Here is a 27,942-nt window from a genome sequence, read left to right as displayed (position 1 = left end):
ATCCCAGTCCCAGTCCCAGCTCTAATTCCAGTCCCAGCTCTAATCCCAGTCCCAGTCCCAGCTCTAATTCCAGCCCCAGTCCCAGCTCTAATCCCAGTCCCAGTTCCAGCTCTAATCCCAGTCCCAGTCCCAGTCCCAGTCCCAGCTCTAATCCCAGTCCCAGTCCCAGCTCTAATCCCAGTCCCAGACAGGACAGACAGCAGGGACAGACAGACACACAGGGACAGCCAGGGCTGAGTGCTTTTGGAAGAAGGATCCCAAAGACTTTTTCTGCAAACCCAGGTTCCCCACTGCTCCCCCTGCACGTGTTTCAGTCCTGCCCAGCAGGAATCTGCTCACTCCAGATCTGCCACCAGTCACACCCAGCCCAGTGTCACACCTGCCACAGGTCAGGGCACACCCTGAGCTCTGTCCCCACTGGAGCCCAGGAGGGGCTGGGGGAGCTGGGGAGGGGCTGAGCCTGGAGGAAAGGAGGCTCAGGGTGACAGCAGCAGGAATTTCCCCATGGAAAGGGAGCTCAGGGGCTGGAACTGCCCAGGGAGGTTTGGGGTCCCCATCCCTGCAGGTGCCCAGAAATGTGAGGTTGTGGTTTAAAGGTGAGCACAGCTGGGGCTGGGCCATGGTTGGATGGATCATCCTAAAATCTTCCCCAGCCTCAGCAATTCTGTGATTCTGGGAATTCTCTGCTGGGAATTCCAGTTCCAATCCCAGTCCCAGCTCTAATCCCAGTCCCAGTCCCAGCTCTAATCCCAGTCCCAGCTCTAATTCCAGTCCCAGATCTAATTCCAATCCCAGTCCCAACTCTAATTCCAGTCCCAGTCCCAGCTCTAATCCCAGTCCCAGCTCTAATCCCAGTCCCAGAGCCCAGCTCTAATTCCAGTCCCAGATCTAATTCCAATCCCAGTCCTAGCTCTAATTCCAATCCCAGTCCCAGCTCTAATTCCAGTCCCAGTCCCAGCTCTAATTCCAGTCCCAGCTCTAATCCCAGTCCCAGTCCCAGCTGTAATTCCAGTCCCAGTCCCAGCTGTAATTCCAGTCCCAGAGCCCAGCTCTAATTCCAGTCCCAGTCCCAGCTCTAATCCCAGTCCCAGTCCCAGCACTAATCCCAGTCCCAGTCCCAGCTTTAATCCCAGTCCCAGAGCCCAGCTCTAATTCCAATCCCAGTCCCAGCTCTAATTCCAGTCCCAGTCCCAGCTCTAATTCCAGTCCCAGTCCCAGCTCTAATCCCAGTCCCAGTCCCAGTCCCAGCTCTAATTCCAGTCCCAGTCCCAGCTCTAATCCCAGTCCCAGTCCCAGCACTAATCCCAGTCCCAGTCCCAGCTCTAATTCCAGTCCCAGTCCCAGCTCTAATCCCAGTCCCAGTCCCAGTCCCAGCTCTAATTCCAGTCCCAGTCCCAGCTCTAATCCCAGTCCCAGTAGCAAAGTGGCTTCAGGAATGATCATCAGCCATGAAGCTCAAAGAGCAGCCTGGAGACAAATGTGGAAACAAAGCCTTGGGAATGCTGCTGCCTCCTAAAAAACGAGGAGCCACCCCCTGGAAGCAGAGCTGGGTGACAGGACTCAGCTCCACTGCTCCCTTCTCCATCTCATTTCCCTAAGAAAAGTCCAAGGGACAGAAAATCCAGCACTGACTATAAAAACAGCTTTGCCCAGCACCAAAAGCTCCTCCAAGAGAGTCTCTGGAGAGAGAAAAGGCAGCAAACACCAAATCCTCAGCAGTTTTAGGACAGCTCCCAAGTTCTTCTGGCCACTTGCTCAGTCCAACAGGAAACATTTAAAGTCAGTGGGCACATCCCAAATTATAAACATGCCAATTACTTGATTATAACTTGATTCAATGTAGTAACAGCAGGATAAAATTATGTCTTTTTTTGGTTGCTCAGCAGTTGCAAAAGGTTGGTCTGGGATTATTTACTGAGGTGGAAATCAAAGAAGGCAAAATCCATCTTTAGAAGGAAACTGCAATTACAAGCAACAAAACTAAGGGGCAAAACCATTTCCTTGCTGTCATTTACTAGTTAATAAAACATTAGAAATTATTAGTGAAAATTGTTAAAAACTCTGCAATTCCTGTAAAAGCATCAACAACCCCGAGCAGCAGCCCCAGGTTGGGAACAACCACTCAGGAGAGATGAAAATCCAGAAAAATGCAGCATTCCAAGGAAACAGAGGATGTGGGAGCTGTGCTGGACCCTGGGAAGAATGGGCTGTGCTGGAGCCATGGAAATGGGAGGGACCCCCAAAACCTGCCTGGAAGTTCAGGGCTGGGGAGGGATCCCAGATTGGTTTGGAGGGACCTTAAATCCCATTTAATCCCAGCCCTGCCATGGGGACACCTCCCACTGCCCCAGGCTGCTCCAGCCCCAGTGTCCAACTGGAACTGAACATTCCAGGGATCAGGGGCAGCCACAGCTGCTCTGGGAATCCATCCCAGGGAACAATTCCTAATTCCCAAAATCCCATCAGACCCATTTGAAACCATTCCCTGTGTGCTGTTCCTCCATCCTCATCCCAAATCCCTCTCCAGCTCTCCTGGGTCCCTTCAGGGGCTCTGAGCTCTCCCTGGATCCTTTTCCAGGTGAACATTCCCAGCTCTCCCAGCTGGATCCAGAGCAGAGGAGCAGCCCTGTGGTCTCCTCTGGACTCATCCCAACATTTCCTCTCTTGTCTTGGAGCCCCAGGCTGGGTCAATTCAGGGCCAGCTGGCTGCAGGGACAGAGGTTTGTCACCACAGCAGAACAATTTTCCCCAGACACCATAAGGCACAAATGGGAAAATCCAGGTGCTGCTGACCATGACAACCTTTCCATGCTCCCATCCCACACTGAGGGGACACAAAATCAGGAGACACTGGTCCAGAAATGGCAAACAGAAAGTTACAGCAGGCACATCACCAAAAACAACCTGGGGGGAAGAGATCAAAATGATTTCTGAGTTAAAATTAACATCCCTTCCTCAAGACAAGATTTTAATAGAGTGTAAGGCAAAGAACCAGATGTGAATGTGAAATCCACAGACCTGCATGCAGAGGAAGAAGAAACTCAAACACAAAGTGATGCCTGAACTCTTCTGTTCCCAAATCCACCTTTCTTCTTCAAAGAATCTAAATTCTGTGATGGATCTTTTCCAATCTTAACTCAACTTGTAAGATCAAAGGAAATTATAGAAGAAATTAAACTAAAATCTAAGGAATAAATGTATTCTATAAATACCAACTCACAGCTAAATTAAAACATCAATCCCAACACTTATTTTAATTCATTTTAAGAGAGCTGAAAGTATTGAGAATTTCTAAAATAAGCCTAAAAAGGTGCCTTTAAAATCTGAAATAAACCAAATGCTCCAAGATTTAGGGTCATTTCAATGGTTTATTACTAGAAACAGTTAAAGTAACAATTGGCCATAAAGTCACAGAAGGGTTTGGGTTGAAGGGATTTTAGGGACCACCCAGAGCCACCCCTGCCATGGGGACACCTCCCACTGTCCCAGGCTGCTCCAGCCCCAGTGTCCAACCTGGAACATTCCAGAACCTCAGAACTGAATAAACACCTTCCTTAAAACTCTAAACTCTTCTTCTGACCACAATACATTCTAATAAGGGCTTCAAAATTCTCCTTGTCAGAAACTGAGAAAGAGCTCCCAGGAACTCCAAGCTGTGTTCCTGCCACGATGTGAATATCTTTCAGCAGGTTTATTTTGTATTTTTATTTTTATTTTGTATGTTCATTAAGCTTAATTAAGATTGGAAAGGAAAAATAATGAAATTAAAACCCAAAAACAAGCCATGGAGGGAGCATCCCCCCTTCTTCCCCAGTTTTACAGACTGGGCAGGACACCACAGGGGCTGGGACGTCCCCATGGTCACTTGGGGTCCAATTTCCCAAAATCAGAGAATCCCTGAGCTGGAAAATCCCTCCCAGCCCCTGCAGTGCCAGCTGTGCCCTGTCCCCACCTTGTCACCCTGAGTGCCACCTCCAGGTGCCACCTGCAGGGATGGGGACCCCAAACCTCCCTGGGCAGTTCCAGCCCCTGAGCTCCCTTTCCATGGGGAAATTCCTGCTGCTGTCACCCTGAGCCTCCTTTTCTCCAGGCTCAGCCCCTTCCCAGCTCCCTCCAGACTGGTCTGAGCCATCCCTCCCTTCTGTGAGAGGAATTTCCAAGGATCAGATCTGGCTCTGATGCCCACCCTGCCCATCCTCACTGCTGCCTGCTGTGATTTTTACATCCTCCCACTTCTGCAGAGCATCCTTGGCTCTGCAGCAGAAGGTTTCAGGTGAAGTCACAGTGTTTTCTCCAGGTCAAGAGGGAATCTTGCCAATTCTTTGCTCAAATTCTGCCAGATCAATCCTGGGATACAAAAAGCTGCCTCATAAACAGGGCTCAGGTAAATATTAAAAACCACAGATAAAGGGTTATAAACATCATCATTATCTTCTATCACTCCACCAATACCTCAAAAATAAAGCCCAAAACACCCAAAAAGCAAATCCCTGAGTCCAACCTGACTGAAGTGGGGAGAGAAGCTCCAGAGGTGAAACCTCCTGGCTCCTTCCCTTTCCCAGCACCAGAACATCCACAGGGAAACTGGGGCAGCCACATCCCAGAGGGGAATTCACTCCCTGCAGGAAAAAAGCCTCCCTGGCACCATTCCATGGGATTTTCCACACAAACCCTGCCCAGAACCCACCTGGGCCAGGCCCCCACACCCAGAGGAACCTGAATTCCCAAAAAAAGCAGGAAACTGGGCAGGGAGGTTTGGCCAACACAAACAGAACCAGCTGGTGACAAAGAGGCTGCTTGAACCTCTTTGAGAATCACTGACCTGGAAAGCTGCTCGCTGAGCAAACACCTAATAAACTAATTACAGAGCCAGTTAATTAATAGTTAACTCGTGAAAACGCTCCCTCTTGGAAATCACAAATCCAAACCAAGCTTGTAAGGCAGGAAAATGCTTCTTTTTCCATCCCAAAGCCAAAGTTTCCTCTCAAAAAAATGTTTCTTAACCACCCCTTGAAACAAACAGCAGCAAAACTTCCATTTTTCTTTTACAATGCAGCAGCAAAAGAAGAGAATAAATGAAAAAATTTGGGTTAATTCATTTTCTCAGCAGCCTTGCCAGAGTTTTTGCCAACATCCCATCTCCAGAGGAGTGTGAATCCCTGATTTAACACCATTTTGCCCCTTTCCTTGCTGAAACACAGCACTGGAGAAGGAATTCATGATTCCCAAGTTCACCATGTCCTTGTGGAGGCAGAGGGAGATTCAGGGCTCTGCTCACAGAATGTGCTGATGTTTTAACTCCACATCAACAGGAAGGTGCTGGTCCCACTTAAGAACTGATTAAGCTGAACAAGATATTTGAAGATAAAAGAAAAAAGTGGGATTTGACAATACCCAGGGCAGATTCCATGATAAAGGGGGGTCACTCCCAGCCCAGCCCAGCCTCACCTCCCAAACAAACTCAGGATTTGGGATCCTGAAGTTCTCCTGCAGTTCCAAAGAACCTTTGGAATCACCTTTCCCTACAGGGTTTACTGCAAGTAAAATACTCCAAAGCAGCTCCACAAATCTCTGTTCTGCTGGGTTGGTCAGTTTGGTGTTTGGCTTTTTTTGTTGTTGTTGTTTTGTTTTTCTCTATTTTTATTGAAACTTTGTACAGAAGTTTGAAACATTTCCATACAATACTTTGAGACAGGACAAAATGCCATGGTAAAGGAATGTAAACTGCAAGAAACACAGTCTGAAAGTATCCAAATACTCTCTAATAAGAGTTTTAGTTTGAAGACTAATGCAGGAGGCAAAATAATATGCATACAGTATACAAAGAACAGTATACACAGGGCCAGCAATGCTAACTAGGAAAATTTTGCATCAGATTTACTTCAAAGATTGATAGCAATATGATAATTCTATACACTAGACCAAAATTAATTTATCATACATCGTTTCTATGACAAAAAGCTTGTCATTAAGGACAGTAGCAACTTACAATATAATTAAGCTGTATTAATCTCATTAACACTTCTAAATCTATATTCCTACTACAGTAAAGTTGTTTTTTTTTTTTTTTCTCAGTATATTGTCTTATAAGATCTTAACAGACCTTTAAATAACACTTTACCAAAAGAGACCTGGATCCATTATAGTGATCTTATCTACATGCCCATTTGGCTTATTTCCAAAAAAACAACCAAGGGACAAGGAAAAAGGCAGGTTTCAAATGCTATATGATATCATTTGGTTTTGGTCTGAAATGTATTTTAGAGAGTTAAAAAAAACCAACAGAAAAAAGGCAGTTCATTAACTGGTATTTTATATAAAATCTGCAGAAAAATACAACAGCAACAAAACCCAGAAATACTTCACAGATATCTAAAAAAACATCTTTTTTTTTTTTTTCTCAGAGATACAAGGTAAAGCAGCATCACTTTGACACTGTGCTTTAAAAAAGAAGATGATGAATGAAGAGACTGCTCGAGTGAGATTAGAAAATTTTGCTTTCTTCTTGAAGAAGACTACTAACATTTTGCACAGCAACTATTTTTATAACCACCTCATTTGAAAAGCGTGTGTTCCTAGACACAGAATTGTCATTTTTGCTCAAAGTGTCTGACTTTACACAGTGGAACTGAGAATGCCAAGTGTCACCAGATGTCACTGTACCATGAGTTCAAGGTTGGAACAGAAGTGAAGCAAATGCCTTGAAACCAACACCAGGAAAGAAATCAAAGAGAAAGTGTTTTGTAAACAGAACAAAACCACTTTGCAAAGAAAGAAAAAAAAAAAACAAAAAAAAACCCCACAAAAACCCAAAAAACCAAGAGTTCAGAGATCTCACAGTGAAATCAGAAATTCTAATTATGTATGTTTTACATTCTAGGACTACTCTTTACCTTAGGCCAATTAAAGCACATTAAACCATTTAATTATATACAAACATTTTCTTTAAAAAAAACAAAAAAAAAAATTAAAACATTGCACAGAAGTCTGCTTTTAACATCACATAACAAGGTTAGTTTTATTTTCAAAACAATTACATTTAAGGGCACAGAACATACAGAATACCAAATTAACAGATGAGTAATTTTGCTTCTCTGTACATGCTAAATCCAAAGATTTCCTTGAGAAAGCTGGAGCTTGGCAACTCCAGCTTCTTCCACGTCTCCTGTTCTCTGAAAGGGAGCAATTCCCAACACCTCCTCTATCTCAGGATTTAAAAAAATAGATATATAAAAAAAATAAAGCTGTTTTAAAGTTGTAAGCATCTTTTAAGTGCTGGCAGAGCTCTCTGGGTGGCTCTGCCCCCTCCACTGTAACCTGTGGAAATAAATCCTTTTTTCCCCTTGGTTACAGGGCTCATGACTCTCATCAGAAGTCTCATCTTGGCCCTTCTGGGATCAGGGAACACACAAGTGGAGAAGTAAAAAATACACAATATAAAGAATATACTGAAGGCCATTTTTATTTCTTACAATCTCACACTGTTTCCTTTCCCTAAAAGCTAAACAGGAAAAAATTATTAAAAAAAAAATAAAAATTAAACAACAAAAATGCCTCTAAACTTTGGCAGAGAATAGCATCAAATCAGCCATTAAAAAAAACTTAAATAAAAACAGTCTCCCAAAATGTACTATTAATCTCTCAAGAAGCCTCTCTTTTTTTTCTTTTTCTTCTTTTCTTTTCTTTTCTTTTCTTTTCTTTTCTTTTCTTTTCTTTTCTTTTCTTTTCTTTTCTTTTTTCTTTTTTAAATAAAAGGCTTCTACCATTTCCAGGAGCAAAATTCAAATATCTTACCAGAAAAAAAAATAAGTTAAGGGAAATATCAAGAAGAAGAAAAGCTGTCATTCCAAACTCAGTTTTCCCAGACTTGTCATCCTAAGCTCAAGGCAATAATAAATAAACCCATTGCTGCAAGGCAGAAGCACAACCAGCCCCACCCAGGGGGAGGAGGCCAGGCAACAAAATTCATGGAGCTGACTGTCCATGGTGGGAAACACTCTGTGGTTCTGCTGGACCCAAAAAATGGGGTTTTAACCCCAAATTCATCAACTCCCCCCTCTCAGCAAAGGCTTGTTTACGCTATAAAAAAATCCCTTCTCCTACACAAGGTCCTTCTTGCCAGCAGGCAGCTTGCTTGGAACCTCAGAAATCTCTTTATTTAATAATCAAGGCCTTTTATTAAGTGGTTTTATGCAGCAAAGAACATCAGGGACTCCCAGGAGCTCTAGGACACAGCCAGGCTGGAGAGAAAAAGCACTGGAGGAAGAATTTCACCTCAAAGCTTCACCAAGTCAGGTGCAAAGATGGGCTGGGGGGAGGCAGATGAATAATCCATGATGACCCTGCCTGCCAATTAAGGTGGGATTAATTAATTAAGGAGGCAGCTCGTTAAAGGGAGGAGGGATGGAGTGGGAGATGGAGCACCTGCAGTGCACTGCTGAAGGATCTGACTGCCTCCCACGGCCAGGGCTGTCCCCGTGGTGTCCCCATCAGGACACAGGGCTGTGTCCCAGAAGGACACAGGGGTGTCCCCGTGGTGTCCCCAGCAGGACACGGGGCTGTGTCCCCATCATGTCCCCAGCAGGACACAGGGCTGTGTCCCCGTGGTGTCCCCAAGCAGGACACAGGGCTGTGCCCCAGCAGGACACAGGGGTGTCCCCATGGTGTCCCCAAGCAGGACACGGGGCTGTGTCCCCATCATGTCCCCAAGCAGGACACAGGGCTGTCCCCATGATGTCCCCAAGCAGGACATGAGGCTGTACCCCACCAGGACATGGGGCTGTGTCCCCATGATGTCCCCATCAGGACACAGGGCTGTGTCCCCATGGTGTCCTCAAGCAGGACATGAGGCTGTACCCCAGCAGACACAGGGCTAAGTCCCCATCAGGACACAGGGCTGTGTCCCCATCATGTCCCCAGGAGGCCACAGGGCTGTGCCCCATCATGTCCCCATCAGGACACGGGGCTGTGCCCCATGAGGACACGGGGCTGTGTCCCCATGATGTCCCCAGCAGGACACGGGGCTGTGCCCATCATGTCCCCAGGAGGCCACAGGGCTGTGTCCCCATCATGTCCCCAGCAGGACACAGGGCTGTGCCCCATGAGGACACGGGGCTGTGTCCCCATCATGTCCCCATCAGGACACAGGGCTGTGCCCCATCATGTCCCCAGCAGGACACAGGGCTGTGCCCCATCACGTCCCCAGCAGGACACGGGGCTGTGTCCCCATCATGTCCCCAGCAGGACATGGGGCTGTGTCCCCATCATGTCCCCAGCAGGACACGGGGCTGTGCCTGGTCACTGCTGCCCTGTCCCCTGTGTCACCAGGGGTGGAGGAGCAGCAGACACCAGCAGTGGCTCCTCCAGCCTCCTTCAGCTGCCCCACCTAAGGCACCCTGGGCAGCAGCAAAAGGGTCCCTGAGCTAACCTGGCTTCCCAGGTGGTGGCAAAGCGAGGTGACATCGAGGGCGAGGAGGAGCAGCTGGAAAATCCTGCTGCTCCAAAGCTCTCAACACAAATCTCCTTCCCTTCAAAATCATGTTTGAGCCACACCCCAACCTTCTCAAGAGGATATTGTCGGGCTGAGAATGATCTTTGCCCTCTACAAGTTGTTATTTTTTCATCTCATTACGATCAAACGTTGCCCTAAATGATTTTATCCTGTATGGAAACAATTCCTTGCATTTTACATCCAACCATCCTTCACAGCTCAGCCCCCTAATGAAGCAGCTTGAGATGCCAGTAATTTCACACACCCTTAAATAGGATTTAAGGATTTAAGATGTTTTCCCAAACCAATCATAAGAGAATGTGTCTTGTCCCATTGGTAGCAACATCAGCACTGGGTATGGTGATTCCTCTCTACAAATATTGCAACAACACTCCCAAGTTTTCCACTTTGGAGTAGTTCTACTTCCCAGCAGCAACAACTAAACCAAGTGGAGAAAAGTGGGGCAGCTCAGCCTCTGGTCAAAGTATTGGAATGAATGAGATTTAATCTACATAAAAACACCACCAAAACAAACAAAAACACCCTAAAAATAGAAGTGAATCCTTTTACCTGAAAATGTGTTGTAAATGGTCTACTAAAAGCCACGTGGGTGGCACCACTGGAAAAGCAAAGTTTTCTCCAGCAGCCAAAGGCAGGACTGACCCAAATTTCATCTCTACAAAGTGGTTTCCCCCCAGGAATTGGTTCTTGTCTGTGTGCTGGACCCTGAACTGGTTTTGGTGAACAATGGTCCCTCAGCCCCATTTTGGTTTGTGCTCTCCTGAAGGAGCTCAGGAGCAAAGACAGGAGGAATCATTTCCATGGAAAGCCTGGATATGAGCACTGTGTGCTGGAGAGGGAAGGAGCTGAATCCTGGTGGGCTGGGGGATCCTGCACACCTGGGAACTGCCCATCCCTTCCTCCAGCAGGAAAAACCCTCTGGATCTGCAGACCTACAAACAGCTGTGACTGCCAGGGAGGAATTGAGGTTTTTGGGAAAATCCTGAGGCCAGGACAGACCTCAATTGGCAGGGAGGGAGCAGAGCAGGGAATTCCTTCACACAGAGGTCACTGGTGGGAAGGGGCTGCCCAGGGAGGTGCCAGAGGCATGTGGCACTTTGGGCTGGGTGACAAGGAGGGGACTGGGCACAGCTGGAACTCAGGGAGGGCTTCTCCAAGCTCAGGGATTCTGAAAGAACAAAAAGAAAGTTTGACCGGGTGAAAGGGGAAGGGGGAGAAGACTTGAGGAAAAAGGACTCTGAAAAACAAGGAGCACTTTCACCTCTCTCTCCCATTTCCCCTTCCCTGCCTTCCCAGCTGTTCTCCTCCTGGACCCAGCAGAGGAAAAGAAAATCCTTCTGCAGGGTGAGAAAGTTCTTCAAGACCTGCAGAGCCTCCTGTTTCTCTTTTTCCCGTGTTGGAGAACCCACAAACAGGTTTTTCTTTAAAAAAAAGCTGATCCTAACAATGTCCTAAAGGTTCAGAGGCTGCAGAGGCTAAATGAGTCTTTTCGGCCATTTACTGAAACTCCAGAAATTCCACCCAAACCTGAGGAAAAAGTTCTTTCCAAGGAGGTGGCAGAGCCCTGGAACATCCCAAACCCACCCTAAAAATTCTGGGGTTCTTTAATTTCAACATACTACAAACCCCACAGAAAGAATATTTCTTTTTCCTCCTCCTCCATTGACAGTTTGTCATCTCCAGGCTTATTTTTTAGTTTTGGTTTTTTGTTTTTTTTTTTTAATACAGAAACTTTTCAGCAATGGAATTTACAGTGGATAAAAAAGCAAAAGACAAAAATTCCTTACAAAGAATAAAAAAAAGGCAGAAAGCTGCTAAGAGCTATCATGTTTTAAGTGCTATAAAATGAGACAAAACAGCTTCCTGTTGTTGTCAGAAGAAAAATGAGAAACTGAAAAAAAAAAAGAGAAGAAAAAAAGCAGTGAGTGCAATTAAAAAGTGCTAAGTTGGCCAAGGTAATACAGTTATTTTATAAATGTGCATCACAGCTCTGCATTTAAAAATCTTTTTGATACAGCTTTAATCACTCAGATTTTACACACTGGTAACTGATTACCTGTTATCTTCACTTAATGCTGACTGAGCTGTAACTGCCTGACTTCAAACACAGCCACCTGCCTGCCTTTGGTATATTTATACACAGAAAAACAAAAGGTTAGTGCTGCAAATGGAAAAAAAAATAAAAAAAAATAAAACAAACACAAAAGGGAAAAAAGAAAAAGCCACCACAGGACAGGTTCTGCTTTCAGCAGAGGGAGGACAACACATCTCAAATGGTCTCGAAATAGGCTAAAGCTGAGTCCATCTTACAATTATAGCGTAAACAATGCCTGGGTTGTGGTTATGTTGTTTGAAAAGAAAAGAAAAACCAAAAATCTCCAGAGACCTGTAACAACTTCTGTATGTTTAAGCCATACCCTTAAAAGTTCACTATTCACTCACAAAGAGAAGTAGACAAACATGAAGATTCCAATTGAACAGACACAGACCAGTCCAGTATTTAGTAATAGTTTAACTTTTGGAGTCTCTTCCAGCATTTGTAAACAAACAGTCTCCTCCTCGACCTCCCGAACCACTCTCTTGTTCATGTTTTTACTTTTAAAGCCACAGAACCAATCCAGGAATTTCAAATGTCTGGCCGTGTCGTCGGTCCCCTCGTCCTGCTGGCGCTTTTTCTCCCCCATCAGGGCGGCCTGTCCGTTGGAGTAACAATCCACGGGCGTCTCCAGCTCCGACTGGCTCACCGACATGCCCGGGTTGCTGTCGTCCCTGCACGTCACCAGCAGGTTGATGTCCTCGGGCTTGACGTTCTTCGCGCTCTCCTCCGCCCTGCCGTTGGGGATGACGTGGTTGGCGTTCTCGTTGCACTTGAGGACGCTCTTCTCCTGCGCCTGGTACAGCTCGCCCTTGCCGGCGCCCTCGGGCGCGCCGCGCTTCCGCAGCGCCCAGAACGTGGTGGTCCTCACCTGCTCCTTGGTGGGCGGCGGCGTCAGCAGGCTCACCACCACCGTCACGGCGCCGGTGATCCAGAACAGCGCCGTGGCCACGTACATGTAGTGGACGTTCTTGACGAAGCCGGGCCGCGTGTCGGGCTGGTCGCACTCGGGCGCGCGGTAGAAGAAGGCCAGCACCAGGCGGGTGGCGCCCAGCGCGAAGCCCACCATGCCGCCGTAGAAAGCGCCCTGCTCGTTGCAGCGCTTCCAGAAGATGGCCATGAGGAACAGGGCGGCCACCGGCGGCGTCAGGTAGTCGGCCACCTCCTGGATGTACAGGTACATCTGCCCGCCCTGCATCTCCACGATGATGGGCACCCAGGCGATGCTGATGGCCACCATGAAGGCCACGAAGACCCTGCCCACCACCATCAGCTCGCGGGAGGTCGCGCTCTTGCGCAGCAGCTTGTAGACGTCGAGCGTGAAGATGGTGCTGGCGCTGTTGAAGATGGAGTCCAGGTCGCTCATGAGGGCGGCGATCATCACGGCCATCATGAGCCCGCGCAGCCCCACGGGCACCAGGTTCATCACCAGGCGCGGGTAGGCGATGTTGGAGCAGCCGGCGCGGCTGCCGCACACCTGGAAGCAGTGCTCGGGGTTGATGCAGGCGATGTCGTCCACGAACAGGATGCGCGAGATCATCCCCGGCACCACGATGATGAACATGGGCAGCAGCTTCAGGAAGCCGGCCATGAGGGTGGAGCCCTTGGCGTGCGCGATGTTCTTGGCGGCCAGGACCCTCTGCACGATGACTTGGTCGGCGCACCAGTACCACACCGAGGCCGGGGTCTGGCCCAGCAGGAACCCGGGCCAGGGAATGTCCTCGTCCGTCGGCTCGCGCAGCATCTTGAGCGCGTCGGGCTTCGGGCTGACGTTGCACGAGTTGGTGTTGGAGATGTTGTAGGTCAGGAGGATGGCGGTGATGTTCGGCGAGGCCAGCATGTACCTCCTCTTGACTTCTTCGAACCCGCCGACCTCCATCAGGCTGATGATCATGAGCGTGAGGGCGCCGACGATCATCAGCAGCGCCTGCAGCGTGTCCGTGTAGATGACGGCCACCAGCCCCCCGGTGACCGTCAGCAGCGCCGTCATGCCGATCAGCAGGATCACCGACAGGTACAGGTTCCACCCTAGCGACTCTTGGATAAACAGCGCCCCTGAATACAAGTCAACCGAGAGTTTGGTGAAGATATAAAGGATTAGAGACAACGCTGCAAAATAGATTTGAATCCTATGCCCTCCGAACCGCTTGGACAAGTATTCGGGCATGGTGTACACTCCCGAGCGGATGTAGACTGGCACGAAGACCCATCCCAAAAGCTGCAAAAGCATTAAGGCGTTGAACTCCCACGCGCCTACGGCGAATCCGCTCGCCGCTCCAGATCCTGCGAGCCCAATGAAATGTTCACTTCCAATATTGCTCACAAACAACGAGGCCCCGATCGCTACCCAGGTCATAGAACGCCCTGCCAAAAAGTAGCCACTCACGGTGCTCCGATTGCTTTTCCACATGGCAAAGAAACCTATGCACATTACAAGCACGAAGTACAGGGCCACAATGGCAATGTCTGCTGGCTCCAAAGCAGCCCTCATTCTGTAACCAAAAAAGCCTTCGCTGACGTCCACTTCTCGCCCCCCAGCCAACGTCTCTTAAGCACCACGTGAACCAGTTTTAACCAAAATCAACACAGCGGGTCAAATTCTTTGTCCCTTGGTTTGCTGTCCTGATGCTGGTGGCAGTGGTACATTTACTTTTCTCCGCTTCTCAAATTTGGGAACTTAGCACGCACTTTTAATCCACATTCCACAAGAGCATCAGCCTTAACTCAGTTGATGTAGGAGAAATTCTTAGTTGCAGCTAAGTTTAGTGAGGCCTACTGTACCAACCCTGCAAGGCAGCAAAGACAAAAGACAAAGATTGAATTAGAGAGGAATTTCATGAAGTAATGAGAAAAAATTTGAAGTGTAGTAAAACAAATCACTGAACACCACAGATTTTTCCCCCTTTATACTTCCTGCAATCCATAACAGACATCATTCAATATTGGCAGGGCTGAGTGGGAAAAGCCTTTGACAAGTCAACTGCAGTGGTTGCAGGTACCTTCAGAGACGCAGCGATTCGGGAGGATTGAGTGCCCCAAATTCCCCAGAACGTGGCTAGCAACAAAAGTACATTTTCTTTTTCTTTACTCCGGTGTCTCACAAGTCTCCTTCTCAAGCAACTAACCACATCTTCCTCTTTCAAGCAATCTTAGGAAAATAAAATTAAAATCACCCAACAAATAAGAATGGAGCCCAAATCTGGCCCAGCATTTCCTTCACTGTACACCCCCCCAAATCCTGGCAGCACAGAAATGCACTTGAGACAACAGCTGGCTGCTAGAAAAATCAAAGTGAGGTCACAGTGCTGTCAAAAAACAATATCCATTTCAAAACAGCTGGAGAATCAAGGCTATCCTGCAGGTTTTGAGGTGAGTTTGCTCCTGTCTGGGCTACAGATAATCACAGGGTTATTTTTCACTTGGAAAGCTCTCCATACACATCCCCATGATCCAAGGGGAGAAAACATCCCATTCCAGCAAGTGGGAGAAGCAAAACTCCACCTGACACCCCATGTTAGGGCCAGAGCCTTTGGATATCCCGAGCTGGGGTTTTGTGGGAGCACCAGAGGCTCAGGAAGGAACACTGGGTGGATTCTGGCAGCAGTCACAGCTGGAAGGATGTCAGGAAATGCCCTTCCCAGCATCCATTCCCATCCCAGCAGGGAGAGGTGGAAGGTATGGAGGCAAAACTTTCCCTGTCACGCTCTTCCCAAATTCCCAATCCCAACCTGACAGCTCCTAAACACGGCAGGAAACAAAACCCATTTGGGCAAGCAGGACTGAAGTGCTGGGAGTGGAGGGAAGGGGACAATAAAGACCTGGTGGCAGGGAAGGGGCACTGAGGAGCTGCATGGTGGCTCCCTCGTGGATTTGGGATCTGCTCCCATCCCCTGCTCATGCCTTGGGAGGTACCACAGAGCCCTGGGATGGCTTGGGCTGGAAGGGACCTGAAAGCCCATCCATGGCAGGGACACCTTTAACCATCCCAGGCTGCTCCAGCCCCAGTGTCCAGCCTGAACTGGGCACTGCCAGGGATCCAGGGGCAGCCACAGCTGCTCTGGGAATTCTGTTCCAGGGCCTGCCCACCCTCTACCAACCCAAAGGCTTCTAATGGGATCACAGAGAGCTGGACATGGGATTCCTCCATGTCCTACACCCAATGGCCATGGGAAGGGCAAAGCCAAGAACTGGTTTAGTCTAAAGATCACAACACAAACTTTAGTAACAATAATGGGATTATTACAGAGGGTGAGAACAGGGTCTGACTCCACTCCTCTTTCTCACCCACTGGTAGAGGCACAAGAAAACCAACACTGGGTCTTTTTCTGGCCATAGAATCTCACAAGTGCTACCAGCATCAGCTCCAGGCATCCCCTTCCAGCTCATTCTCTGGCACGAGGCCGAAGCTCCCATTTCCCCATTAATTAATGATTAATACAAACAGCCTGATAGCACATTCTAATATTTGGCTGGTTTCTTGTTTAGCATCCCTGCCATATATTTGATTTGTTTAAAGAGGCAATAAAACCATTTCAAATTCCAAGAGAGTTAAGATTGAAAATGCACATGTCATGCTGAAGGCAGCAATGGTGCTGGGGCAAAAACATTCAACTCCTCATAGATTTTAAAAATAGCTCCCAGCAAGCCACAACTTCAACCTTAAGGAGAAATCCACCATTGTGTCATTTGTATGGTCCAGCTGTTTTTCAGGAGAAAAAAAAAAAAAAAAAAAAAAATTAAAAGAAAGGGTTCCCCCCCCCCACCAGCACCACAAACCCACTTGAGAATAGAGATATTCCTTCTGCTGGAATTACAGCCAATAATGAGAGACTAAGGAGCCATGGCACAAAACAGACTGATTACAGCACTGGGCTAAATTTATCATTCCTCAGAAGCCTCAAACCACAGATGTATTTTCAATTCTTCCACAGAAGAATTCACATTTCTCCCCACCCGCAAATACAGGAGTAGTTAAACGGTCTAATAGCTTAATCCAACCCAAAATTATAAACACTGCACATCAGATGACGCAATCAGAGCCAAGTTTAATGGACTATTCTTAGTTTTAAGCACTTTGGAGCAACACTTTAATAGTGTTGTGCCTTTTGCTATATTCAGCTAATTTTTCAACTACGTTATGTTTATACCAAAATTATAAATATTTGAAGGGAAAGGGAAGAAGAGATTTTACTGAGATATGACAAAAAGATAATTTGCTATACAGAAAACCAGAAGAACAGACAGATAAGGAAATGGTAATAATTACTATTTTAATGTTCTGTTGTCCTTCTCATTACCAAAAAATGTTTGATTTTAACTTGAGTTCACCCCCCCACCATCTTCCCTGTAGATTCATCAGTGACCTGTCACAAATATCCTATAGAGCAATATGGAAAAATCAGAAAAAATATCTGTTCAAATGAATTCCATTTGATATCAGAAGTATCCAGAGTATTAACAGGGAAGCTGTGGCTGCCCCTGGATCCCTGGGAATGGGGCTTGGAGCCACCTGGGATAAAGGAAAGTGTCCCTGCCCTGGGGGTGGCACTGGATGGGCTTTAAGGTCTCTGGGAATCCAAACCTTCTGTAATTCCAGGATCAGACTCTCTGACAAGTGTGTCAGGATGAGATGCAGCTGCCCTCAAATAAATTGTGACATTCCTCAATTAAGTCACTTCAGCTCCAAGGGGCTCATTCCAACCCAAATAAACAAAATGTGAAGTTCCTGGAGTGTTTTCCACAGGAAGATACAGCCAGACCATGCACCTGCAATAATCCAATTTCAGAGAGCTGAACCCTGCCCTTTGTCACCAACACCTGAGGGGTTTTTTTGCAGGGCTCAGTTTGCCTGAGCTGAAAGGTGGAAAGTTTTCAGCAGCCACCACAAATTTGCTGCACTGTCACTAAATTACAGCACTGAAGTAGCTTCTTGTACCAGTTTCTTAGACCTAATTCCAAAATAACCCTGGAACTTTTCTTCATTAGGAAAATGAGACTCGTCCCTCTGAACTTTCAGCAAGTTCTGACCTCAAGTCTTACAAAGGACTTTTGAGATGCCCCATGTGAGTTTTATCCTGAGTTATTAGAACAGTGGCACTGACAGAGGGAGGGAAAAAAAAAAAAAAAAAAAAAAAAAAAGGCAGAAAGACAGTGCTGCTGCCAAAGACTGGGAATTTTCTTCCCTGAGGCTGTTTTCTGGCTGGATCATATCAGAGACACAGAACAATGTGCTTCCCTCTTGTCTGGAAATAGAGGCTCAGCTCTGCTGAAACAATGCATATGTCTCTCCAACACCCAGCCTGTTCCTTCAGGGGAAAAAAAAATCCCAAGCAAGTCCCTGAAGAGAGATTTCATAATGTGAAGCAGACCCAGGGTGGGATTTTGAGGAGAAATTTGAACGATTGCACTAAAGGAAAACTTTCTCCACAGTGCTTTTCTAATAAAATGAGTGTTTAAAACATGCCAGAGTCCAACTGCTCCAGCTCTGAAGCCACAATTTGTTCTCAGCTCTGTTGGATTTTTGGTAGATGGGAAGTTTCTGAGCTGACTTTCCTTTTCTCCTCACCAATCCTGATGTTTTAAGGGTTAATTTGGGGATGGAGATGCCCACCTATCCCACAGGAGTGTCCACTGTTAGCAAATTAAGTGCTTTGCTCACACATTTCCAAGTAGTTTTCAGTTTATTTCTTGTAAACAACATTTTCCCTTCTCCACCTTCAAGCAGGAGTATTTGAACTCAGCCCTGCAGCACTGCACCTACTGAACAGCTCTGTTGTGTAGAAGAAATGTGCCCAGATTGCCAGGATCATGGAAAATATTAACTCTGCCACAGAAAAATTAATAAATGACAGAGGTCTGGTGCCTTGAGTGGGGTCTGTACCATGTGCAACCCCCTGAGTTTGTTTCCCAGACTCCTCACACTGCTGGCCATGGACACAGCAGTGAGTTCCTACCTGTCCACTGCTCCACACTGAGCACAAGGAAAAAAAAAATTCTCTTAGGGGAAAAAAATATAAAGAGAGGAAAAGCTTCATTCCATTTACTGCAGCACTCCAGAACATTAAAAAAAAAAAAAAAAAAAAAAAAAAGGAGCAGTGAAGCTGTTCATGGAGTAAGTGACAGATAAATTATGTAGCACATGCCCTTGAGGAAGCAGGGGCTATCCTTGGCAGCTGCTCAGCACAGCCCTCAGCATCCAGGGCAGCAGTTCCAGGCTTTTCCCTGCAAACCAGGAGCTGGGGCAGAGCAACGTGCCAGGAACCCTCCTGGGACACACAGGCAGGGCAGAAGTTGACCTGGAGCATCCAATAAATATCTTGAGCTGCTGGGGATGCCAGAGCTGGACTCAGGAGGCTGCAGCAGCAGGGCCACATTTCCAGGTTACCTGAGCCTGCTGCTCACACTCTGCATCATCACACCAACCTCCTGCTGGTCTGGAGAACTCAGGAGACAACTCTGTAAAGCACCACTACCAAAATAATCCAGTCTGAGGTGTGAGGATCAAGTCACTCAAAGCAGTTGTTGTGAACACAAAAGGAACTTTTGTTCTGGTCAGGGATCACTCCAGCTCTGCTCTTTGTTTTACTGCAGCAGCACAAAAAAAAGCAGTTTGTTCCAGCATAAATTCTTCTGGATTCTTTTCTACACAACTGCTAAGGGAGACATGAGAGAAATAAGTAACCCCAGAGCAAGAGACACAGAGAACTCACTGGGTTTGCCAGTCAGAAATGGGATGTGCAGGGGACAATCACAGCAGAAACTGGAGTGGTGAGAGGCCAGTGACACTGTGAGAACAGGACATCATCTAGTTGCCATTTTTGGGGTTTTTAAACCATTTCCCCCCTCATCCCAAGCAAAGGCACCTATTCCAGTGTCCCACCAAGCCACAAATGAAGGAGGGGAGCAGGCACAGGAAGGACACTGCAGCAGTCAGGGGACACAAGAGAAGCTGCAGAGCAAGAAAAGATGGATTTTTTCAGAATCTGCATCACCCTCCCCGAGCCACTTCATGCCACTGCCTGTGACATTCACACTTGGCTGCTTCTCTTTGCCAAGAGCCAGTCCCCAGCACTCCAGCAGGAATAAGGAAATGATTTGCTTCCACTGTTCTTCCCAAAACTCCAAACACCTACAGGGCAAGGGGGGTAAGCTGGGGACAGAGGGAAGGAGACTCTTTTTAGCTGTTAAAATACAGAGATACCAGGAAGAATTTCTGTCTTCTCCAGGCCTACCTAGACATGATGTAGTGTCATGCCCAGGAGATTAATCCATCAATTACCAATTTACAGAAAATAAGGAGTTAATACCTTCCTTTTCCCCTTGTCAGCCCAAAGAATTGGTTTATGTTTCCAGGGGTGACAAATGTTATCTGGAGGAATTTCTTCGTGGGAAGGAGCTGCCCAGGGAGGTTTGGAGGTGGCACTCAGAGCTCTGGGCTGGGGTCAAAGCAATGCAGGCAGAATCCTGTGCATTTCTGGCAAGAGGAGCCTGCAATCCCATCACCTGGGAGACAAGCAGGGACTGGCACTGCTGCTCTGCCAGGAGAATGAGAGGTTTTGTCAGGAGCCTGAGGGATGGATCCCTCTGCAAACATTCAGGAGGCAGCACTGCCACTGGTCACTGTCACTTGGTCTTGTCCTAGAGCCAAGGCAAGGAAATGAGAAGCAGCAGAGAGACAAAGAGCTGGGAAGGGGCTGAGGGAGCTGGGAAGGGGCTCAGGCTGGAGAAGAGGAGGCTCAGGGGGGACCTTGTGGCTCTGCACAACTCCCTGACAGGAGATCAATCCATCAATTATCAATTTACAGAAAATAAGGAGTTAATTCCTTCCTTTCCCCTTGTCAGCCCAAAGAATTGGTTTATGTTTCCAGGGGTGACAAATGTTATCTGGAGGAATTTCTTCGTGGGAAGGAGCTGCCCAGGGAGGTTTGGAGGTGTCACCTGGAGGTGGCACTCAGAGCTCTGGGCTGGGGACAAGGTGGGCATGGGGCACAGCTGGCACTGCATGGCTGGGAGGGCTTTTCCAAGCTCTGGAATTCTGTGAAGGGAGCAGGAACTGCCTCTCTTCCCCGGGGAATCAGCAGAACCTCTCCAGCCTGGGCTGCAGCTCCAGCAGGGCCCTCCTGAGCTCAGCCTGTCAGCAGAACCCCAGCCCAGCAGCAAGGAAACCACAGGGAGGTGACATCCAGCCCTGCACAGGACACAGTTCTTTTCCACAGGAACTGAAAGCAAAAGGGGCAGACACAACCCAGAAGCCACGTGGCCAACAGCAAAACCAAGGGCAGCAGAGGGCAAAAAGCCAGACATTCTCAAGGAAGTGGGAAGGGGCTGGAAAAAACTGGAAGGTTCTGGCATGATCTGGCAAGGTGCAGGAGGACACTGAGCCCCAAGGCTCAAACCCCTTCTTCTGGCAACCCCAAATCCAGCAGCACAAACATTTCAGTGCCATGGCAGGAATGAAGGAGATCAAGTACTTGGTCACCAGAGCAGCAGCAGGAGAATGGGTCCAACAACCCTCAGCAGCCAAGAATTTGATTTCTGGAGTGGGTTTGGGACCACTGCAGCTCTCTGGACAAGGTTATCACCTTTTTAGAAGAAAATGCTGCAAAATTTCTGCCTCTGCTGAAGATGTGCTTTCCTTCAGCTGGAGGTTCAGAGATGTGATGCAGCTGGTGGTGATCACCACTCAGCAGGGACTGGACAGGCCCAGCCTAAAATGTGCTGGTTCATCCCATTTGAAGAGGATTTTGGCTGGGACAGTACAGAAGTTACTTGGGAAATGAGAAAGAAGAAGTGGCAGTCCCCATGCAACTGGGCAAGATACCAGCAGGAAATTCTTCTTCAAATTTCTAGGAAGAACAAAAAAAAAAAAAACAAAACCAAAAAAAAAAAAACCAAAAAAAAACCAACAAAACAAACCCAGACTCATTAAGCTTCTTTAGCACTTGCCCAAATTCCCATCACATTTCTGGCTGCCCACAATCTCTAGAAGAACATAGAGCACCCCCAGGATTATTGATAGGTGAGACAGAAGAAGTTCAGGATCCTACATAATCCAAGAATTTGAGGCTCTCCAAGCTTCCCAGGCAGCTGGATGCTGTTTCAAGACTTCTGATGCTTCTTGGAGATTTTAAGACACTACAACCAGAGTTCAATAAAATTCTGTTGGTTATAAAACAATTAATGTTAATTACAAAGCTTGATGCAGTGTATCTGTATTAAAAGCTACCAAATATTGATTTCTTTTTCTAGAACACTAACTGAACACATTCCCTCCCTGTATCCATCCTCTGCATGGACCTGGCTTTTTATTATTCCTCAGATATTTGCAGGACTGAACACAAGGACTGGCTTGCAAGTGAACAAACCAGGATTAAAAAACCAGCAGAACAGCAATTCTTCTGCAGTTCCTCAATCCTGTTTCTTGGGTTCATGAACCTCCCTTTACACCATCCACTTCCTTCCTGCTCCTCTCCTCACCAGGGCTGATTAATTTTCTGCAGAATCTCATTTTCAGCATTTGCACCAGTGCTCCACAGGACAGGTCCTTCACATCTTGCCTTACTTCCCATGTATTTATTTCCAATTTTTTCCTGTTCCACTTCTCCATAACTAGTTATATTTTGCATCTCTTTCTGTGTTTATATTTTTTTTTCTGCTTTCACCTTTTTATCAGCTCCTCAATGCACACTGGGGATATTCCTGCTGCTCCACAGGGCAGGATTTTTTCCAGGGAATAACCAGGTGCCCAGAGGTTCCTGCTGCCCCCAGGTAAGGGACACAGAGGGTGGGACACAAAGCTCTACCAAGCAGCTGCTTCCACATAAACAGCTCTTCCTTCATCCCAGATTTGCACCTGGGGAGGTGTGGGTGGTTGGAATTATCAGCCTGCCATGGATGGAACCTGACAAATCACAGAATCATGGAATGGTTTGGGTTGGAAACACCTCCAAGCCCCTTCAGTGCCACCCCTGCCATGGGCAGGGACACCTCCCACTGTCCCAGGGTGCTCCAACCTGGCCTTGGACACTTCCAGGGATCCAGGGGCAGCCACAGCTTCTCTGGGCAAAGTAAAAAAAAAAAAAAAAAAAAAAAAAAAAAGGGAAGACAAATTACTTGATCAACAGCTTAACAACTTCCAAAGCAATTTTTGTGTGGCAATTACGGTTTTGGAGAAATCAGCTCCTGGAAGAACACCCAGAGAAAACCAGAGCTTCCATCATTGCAGAGTGGGGAATCAATGAAGATTAGGAGACAGAAAACACAGACACACATGAGCTGCAGGAGCAGCTTCTCCTCAGTGTTACCATGGCCAACTTCCCCAGCACCAGGCACGTTTCAGGGCTTTCCACAATGCACAAAGGCTGCTCCTGCCTTCCTTCCCAAGAGCTCAGGGACAGAATCTGCTCCACTCTGAAGTTACCAACACCTCCCTGCTCACAGCAGGAACAAAACCCAACAAAGCAAAGACTCCTTGCTGAGGAGGAGCCAGGGCAGCTCAGAGAAGTCTGAGCTCAAAGGTGAACCCCTCTGCTGTCCCCTGAAGAGGGACTGGCCAAATCCCACTGAAATATCCCACCAGGGGCCTGCAGGAAGCTGAAATTAGGCTTAAACTATTCTGCAGGAGAGAATAATCCTCTATGTCCCCTCAGACCCAGGCACATATCCCACACTTGGCAAAAATTCCAGCTCTTCCAAGACTGAAAATGTCAAATATCAGGCAAGAGGGTATTGTTCCCAAATGCTGTTTGTATCACACTCTCCAAAATCCAGTTCTTATGGAATGCTCAAGGCAGAAAACAAAAAGGTGACTCCTGCAGCAGAGTCAGTGCTGGGTCCTGCTGGTTTCTGGTCCTGCCTTTTAGTTCCAAGGCTTTGGTCTCCTTTCAGCACCACCCCTGACTCCAGGATCCCTCCCTGCCAGGCTGCAGAGCCTGCTCCAGCCCACTAAAAATGCCAGTAGGAACAGAGGGAAAAAAAACTTTAGTGAAATTTTAACCTGCTCAGTTGGGAAGAGGGGTGGGGAAGATGCACGATTCCAAGTGGAAGAGCAGGTGGTTCACAGGAAAGGAAATAAAATAAAAATAAAAATAAAAATAAAAATAAAACCCAGTATCTTCCTGCTTCGTTTTCTCCCCCTCCTTCCTGGCAACTGAGACATCAAAAGCCCAATTGCTGCAGCTGCCTACACAGCAATTAAATGGAATAGTCAAGATGTCAAGCAACACTACTGCCCATTTACTTTGGCTTTCCCAAAATAGCCAACAATCTCCACAGGGCAGGTAGGGAATTTTGGAAACACAGCAACCCACTCCAAAAGCAACAAACAGCTGCTGAAGACAAGTTGTGTTGTGAGAATATGGCTGGGGAAATGAGAGGCCACATTCACTGCAGAATTAATTATTATTATTATCATTATTATTATTTGGAGGTGCCCAAGGCCAGGGCTTGGAGCAACCTGGGATAGTGGAAGGTGCCCCTGCCATGTGGAACAAGGTGATTTTTAAGACCCCTTCCAACCCAAACCACTCTGGGATTCCAGAAATGGGTGGATGGGTCTCCTAGTCCAGGTATTTGCTGAAAAAAACCTGTGCTTAGGTTTTAGATGACACTGTGTGTTTGAACTTTGTCACAGGTGAAGATGAGCACACAGCTGTGTCTTCATTTTGCACTTTTCCCTCCAGCACAGCTGCTGTGGGCAGGTTTGGTTTGGTTTGCAAACACCTGGACACTGCTGAGAACAAATCTGCCACCAAGGTCCCCTCAGCATTTGTTCTTTCCATGCTGCAGTGTGGAAAGCCACAAAATGGGCAAAATGAATCATTTCACCCCAATGTGCTCACACCTTTCTCTGCCCAAATCCATAAACTCACATGCAGCAACACAAACCCCTCACCCTCCAAATACACCACAGAGTAAGGAGATTTATTTCTTTATTTTGGGGTGGCTTTTATTATTGTTTTCCTAAGAGTCACCAACTGGGGGCTCTGCTGATGAAAAGCTCTCTACATATCCAGAGTATATAAAATCTCCTGTGTTTTAATGTGTTTTTAGTGCATTACCTCTCACAAATCAGGGCAGAGAAGAGCTGCTCAGCTTTGACTTCAGCATGAAATGCTGACTTTTTGTGCAAAGGACATGCAGACAACCAGTGACAAAGGCTGGAAATTGAAACCAGTGCCAAGTGAAAGTTTTCCCTCGTGCCCCCCACCATCCCCAAAGCTCTTGGGTGTTGTGTTTTTAAGGCACAGAAGGAGAGCTGAAGAGGCTCTGGAGCCTGCCAAGCCTGAGGAGAGCATCAGGCAGGATGGATGGGATGGATGGGACCCTCCCAACAGCCACAGGCAGGAGAAGAACAGGAAAGGATCCCTGACTTGGACAGGAGCAGGGAAAGGCAGCAACAGGAGCTAAAGTAACAAAAAAGAACTGGAGAGAATTATTCTGCCTGGATCCTTGAGAATGCCAAGGGAACTATTAAAAGAAAGTTGTGGGTGGGGAGGACCCCACAGAAGCACCAAGTTTGCCTCTGAGGAGAGGCAGCAAAGTCTCCAGGCTGAGAGCTCCAAGAAGTTCAGGACAAGCCCTAAAGCACAGGAAAGCCAAGTGACAAGGGTTTGGTGGTTTGGTTTTTTTCTTTTTTTGGAGGACAGGGGAGCTGCCACAGGTGAGAAAGGACATCACAGACACCAAAAGAAGAGTCAGCACTTGCTCAGACAGCACCAGGACATGCAGCCACCACAGAGGGACTGAAGGGCAGGACAGGAAACACCTTCCCAGGTGCTGTCACCAGTGTGGAAAAGCAATGTCATTTATTCTTCTACAAGAGGGAGATATGGGATCATTCCACTATTTCACACTGGCTTATTATCCCCATATTTTGCCTCATTTAATTCAGTATTACAGCCAGGATCATGCACAGCTTACAGGGGTCATTAGAGCAACCCCCCAGCAGCACCACGGAGCATAAAACCACCCGAGGAAATATTTCCAAGTGTTCTCAGGGCACAAGAAAGGCAGGAGCAGCAAAATACTGGGAAATGAAAAAGCATCCAGATCTGGTGGGCTGAAAATAGCACGAGAATAGCAGCACCTACAGACAGACACCAAATTTCAGCCTTACAACAGGGGTGGGTTAAAAACACCAGCACAAACTGAAATGTTTGGACATGATCCCAGAGCTAGAAAAACCCCTTGAAGATACATCCATGTGGAAAGAACATGCTGGAGAGCCCAACTTCAAAGAGGCAAAGGTTGCAGATGTTAAATCCTGAGTGCACTGATGCTCATTTAGAAGCATCTTAGAGCTAAAAGCTTATCCCTGCATCTCCATGGTCAGATCCTAGAAACCAGAGAGCACTCCATGGCATCCTTTCAGGGAAGTCACTTTATTCCTGCCTCAGTATTATGGCAGATTTGCTATGCTTGCTGTCCTGCCCAGCTTAAAGCATCTCCCACATCAACAGCACGGCTACAAAAAGCACCTCTGCCTCCTGTACCCACGGGGAGAGGCGTGGAAAGGAACAAAAAAAAATCGGATAAAGGTTATATGTTGACAAGCAAGTGGAAAAGCAGTGTGTTTTTGCCTGGATGAGCCAGTGCAGCAATGTCACCCGGTTTTCTCCCTGCTGCTGTGTTTCTCCACTAGAGGACCCAGGTGAGATGTCTCTACTACAGCTTCTGCAGCTAAACCACGGGGAAAAATACATTAAAAAAAAAAAAAAAAAAAAAAAAAAAAAAAAAAAAAAAGCCAGCCTCGACATGTGGATGGTCCATGTAAAATGAATGGAAATGTACTAGTGCATGCGGCACACCAGGCGTGCGCCCGTAATTCCCAAAAAGCCACGGCCACGCTGCTGAGCTACTGCTGCTCGCTGGGGAATGGTGCTGGGGGGAAGGAAGGAAGGGAAAACCCCCGAATATCCACGCCGGGCTGGGTCAGAGGGCTCCAGCCCAGCGCAAGTGCTGCTACATTCCACCACCAGCCCCGCATATGAAGCTGGAAAGCAGCAGATAAACAAAGGCTATAGAAGGTACTAGAGAAGAGCCAGTATCAGCTGTTATTTACCAAATAAACCTCCCATCCACACGGAGATGGCCCTATTTTATTATTATTTTTACGCACACACATCCCCGTTCTCCCCCCCTCCCCTTCCCCCACGTATTGACTCAGCTCCTGCCGAATGGGAAGAGCATCATCTAACCGAGCTGTGTTATCACCGCGCTGCCAAAAAACAGCGGCAACGGCTGTGCCACCCCCAGCGCCCCTTCCCGGGGGCGATAGGGCCCAGCCTATCGGCCCCGCTCAACTGCTGCGGGCAAAACCCCATCCCCGGCACTGCGCTGGCACACGGGGGGAAGGCGGCGGATCCTGGTTTTTGCCCCTTTTCCCTCGGCCCGAGGCTCCGGGGATGCCAGCGCAGGTGCGGGAGGGGGATGGAAAGCGCTGGTGCTGCAGAGCCAGAGCGGGATGCGCTGGCACGGGCACGGCAAGGGCCGGCTTCACCTGCTCCGGGCGGGCAGGGAGGGGATGGGCGAGGGAAGAACCGCATCTCGGAAAGCCTGGGGTCAATGCTTACCTGCGGAGCCGAGGGGAGGGGGACAGGGGACTCAGCCGAGCGTCCGAGGGCGCGGGCAGGGAAGGGGAGAGGGGCGAGGAGCCCCGCGGAGCCCGGGACGCGCTGCGACACTGCGGGCGGCAGGGCCGGGCCACGCGGTGCGGCGGGGACAGCGGGCACCGAGGGGACACCGGGGGGACACCGCGGGCCAACGGGGGGGGGGGGATCTGCCAGTCCCACCTGCCTCCCTCCCTTCCTCCCGTCTCCTCTCCCTCACTCACCCTCTGCATGGCTTTCAGGATCAAAGCCAGTTCATAGCGGGGCATCTTAGAGCTGCCAGTGGCGGGAGGAGCGGGGCACGGGGTGGGGAGGAGGGGGCTGCGGCGAGGCCGGAGAGGAGGAGCAGGGGGGACAGGAGGAGGAGGAGGAGGATGAGGAAGGTGCGTCCCGGCGCTGTGGCGGCTCCTTCCCGCGCGGCTCCCGCGGCTCAGACACCCGTAGGGGCAGGGGCGGCGCGGCTTAAAGGGCGCAGGAGCTGCGCACGCTCGGCCGGGCCGGCCCTGCCCGCGCCAAGCGCCGCCCCCGCCGGGCCGGGGCCGTCCCGCACCGCGGCCTGAGCGCCGGGACCCCCGCGCGGCTGCGGCCGGGCCCTCCCCGCGCTGCCCCCGCGGCCGGCGCCGCCCCCGGCCCCGCCAAGCCGCCCGAGCCGCCGCCGCTGCCGGCTGCTGCAGGCAGTGGAAATTTCCACTGCGCCGCCCCCCCTCGCTCCCCCCGCCCGGCCGCGC

General features: G+C 48.4%; 1 protein-coding gene across 1 annotated transcript; it reads right to left on the bottom strand.

The window, feature by feature from the left end:
- Window positions 1–11,207: 11,207 nt before the first annotated feature.
- SLC5A3 (solute carrier family 5 member 3) lies at window positions 11,208–27,808 on the bottom strand. The gene is made up of 2 exons (XM_056484712.1): window positions 27,439–27,808; window positions 11,208–14,392 (listed from the first exon to the last, which is right to left on the bottom strand). Exon 2 carries the CDS (start codon window positions 14,095–14,097, stop codon window positions 11,950–11,952), a length of 2,148 nt encoding a protein of 715 aa, XP_056340687.1. The 5' UTR covers window positions 14,098–14,392; window positions 27,439–27,808; the 3' UTR covers window positions 11,208–11,949.
- Window positions 27,809–27,942: the final 134 nt, after the last annotated feature.

This window comes from Oenanthe melanoleuca, chromosome 1 (assembly GCF_029582105.1).
Source record: "Oenanthe melanoleuca isolate GR-GAL-2019-014 chromosome 1, OMel1.0, whole genome shotgun sequence".
In the NCBI taxonomy this organism is placed as follows: Eukaryota; Metazoa; Chordata; class Aves; order Passeriformes; family Muscicapidae; genus Oenanthe; species Oenanthe melanoleuca.
This window is presented reverse-complemented; position numbering and strand designations above follow the sequence as displayed.

What these genes read in the sequence shown, in the direction of transcription:
- SLC5A3 (XM_056484712.1), bottom strand. Translation starts at nt 14,097, where the DNA reads ATGAGGGCTGCTTTGGAGCCAGCAGACATTGCCATTGTGGCCCTGTAC.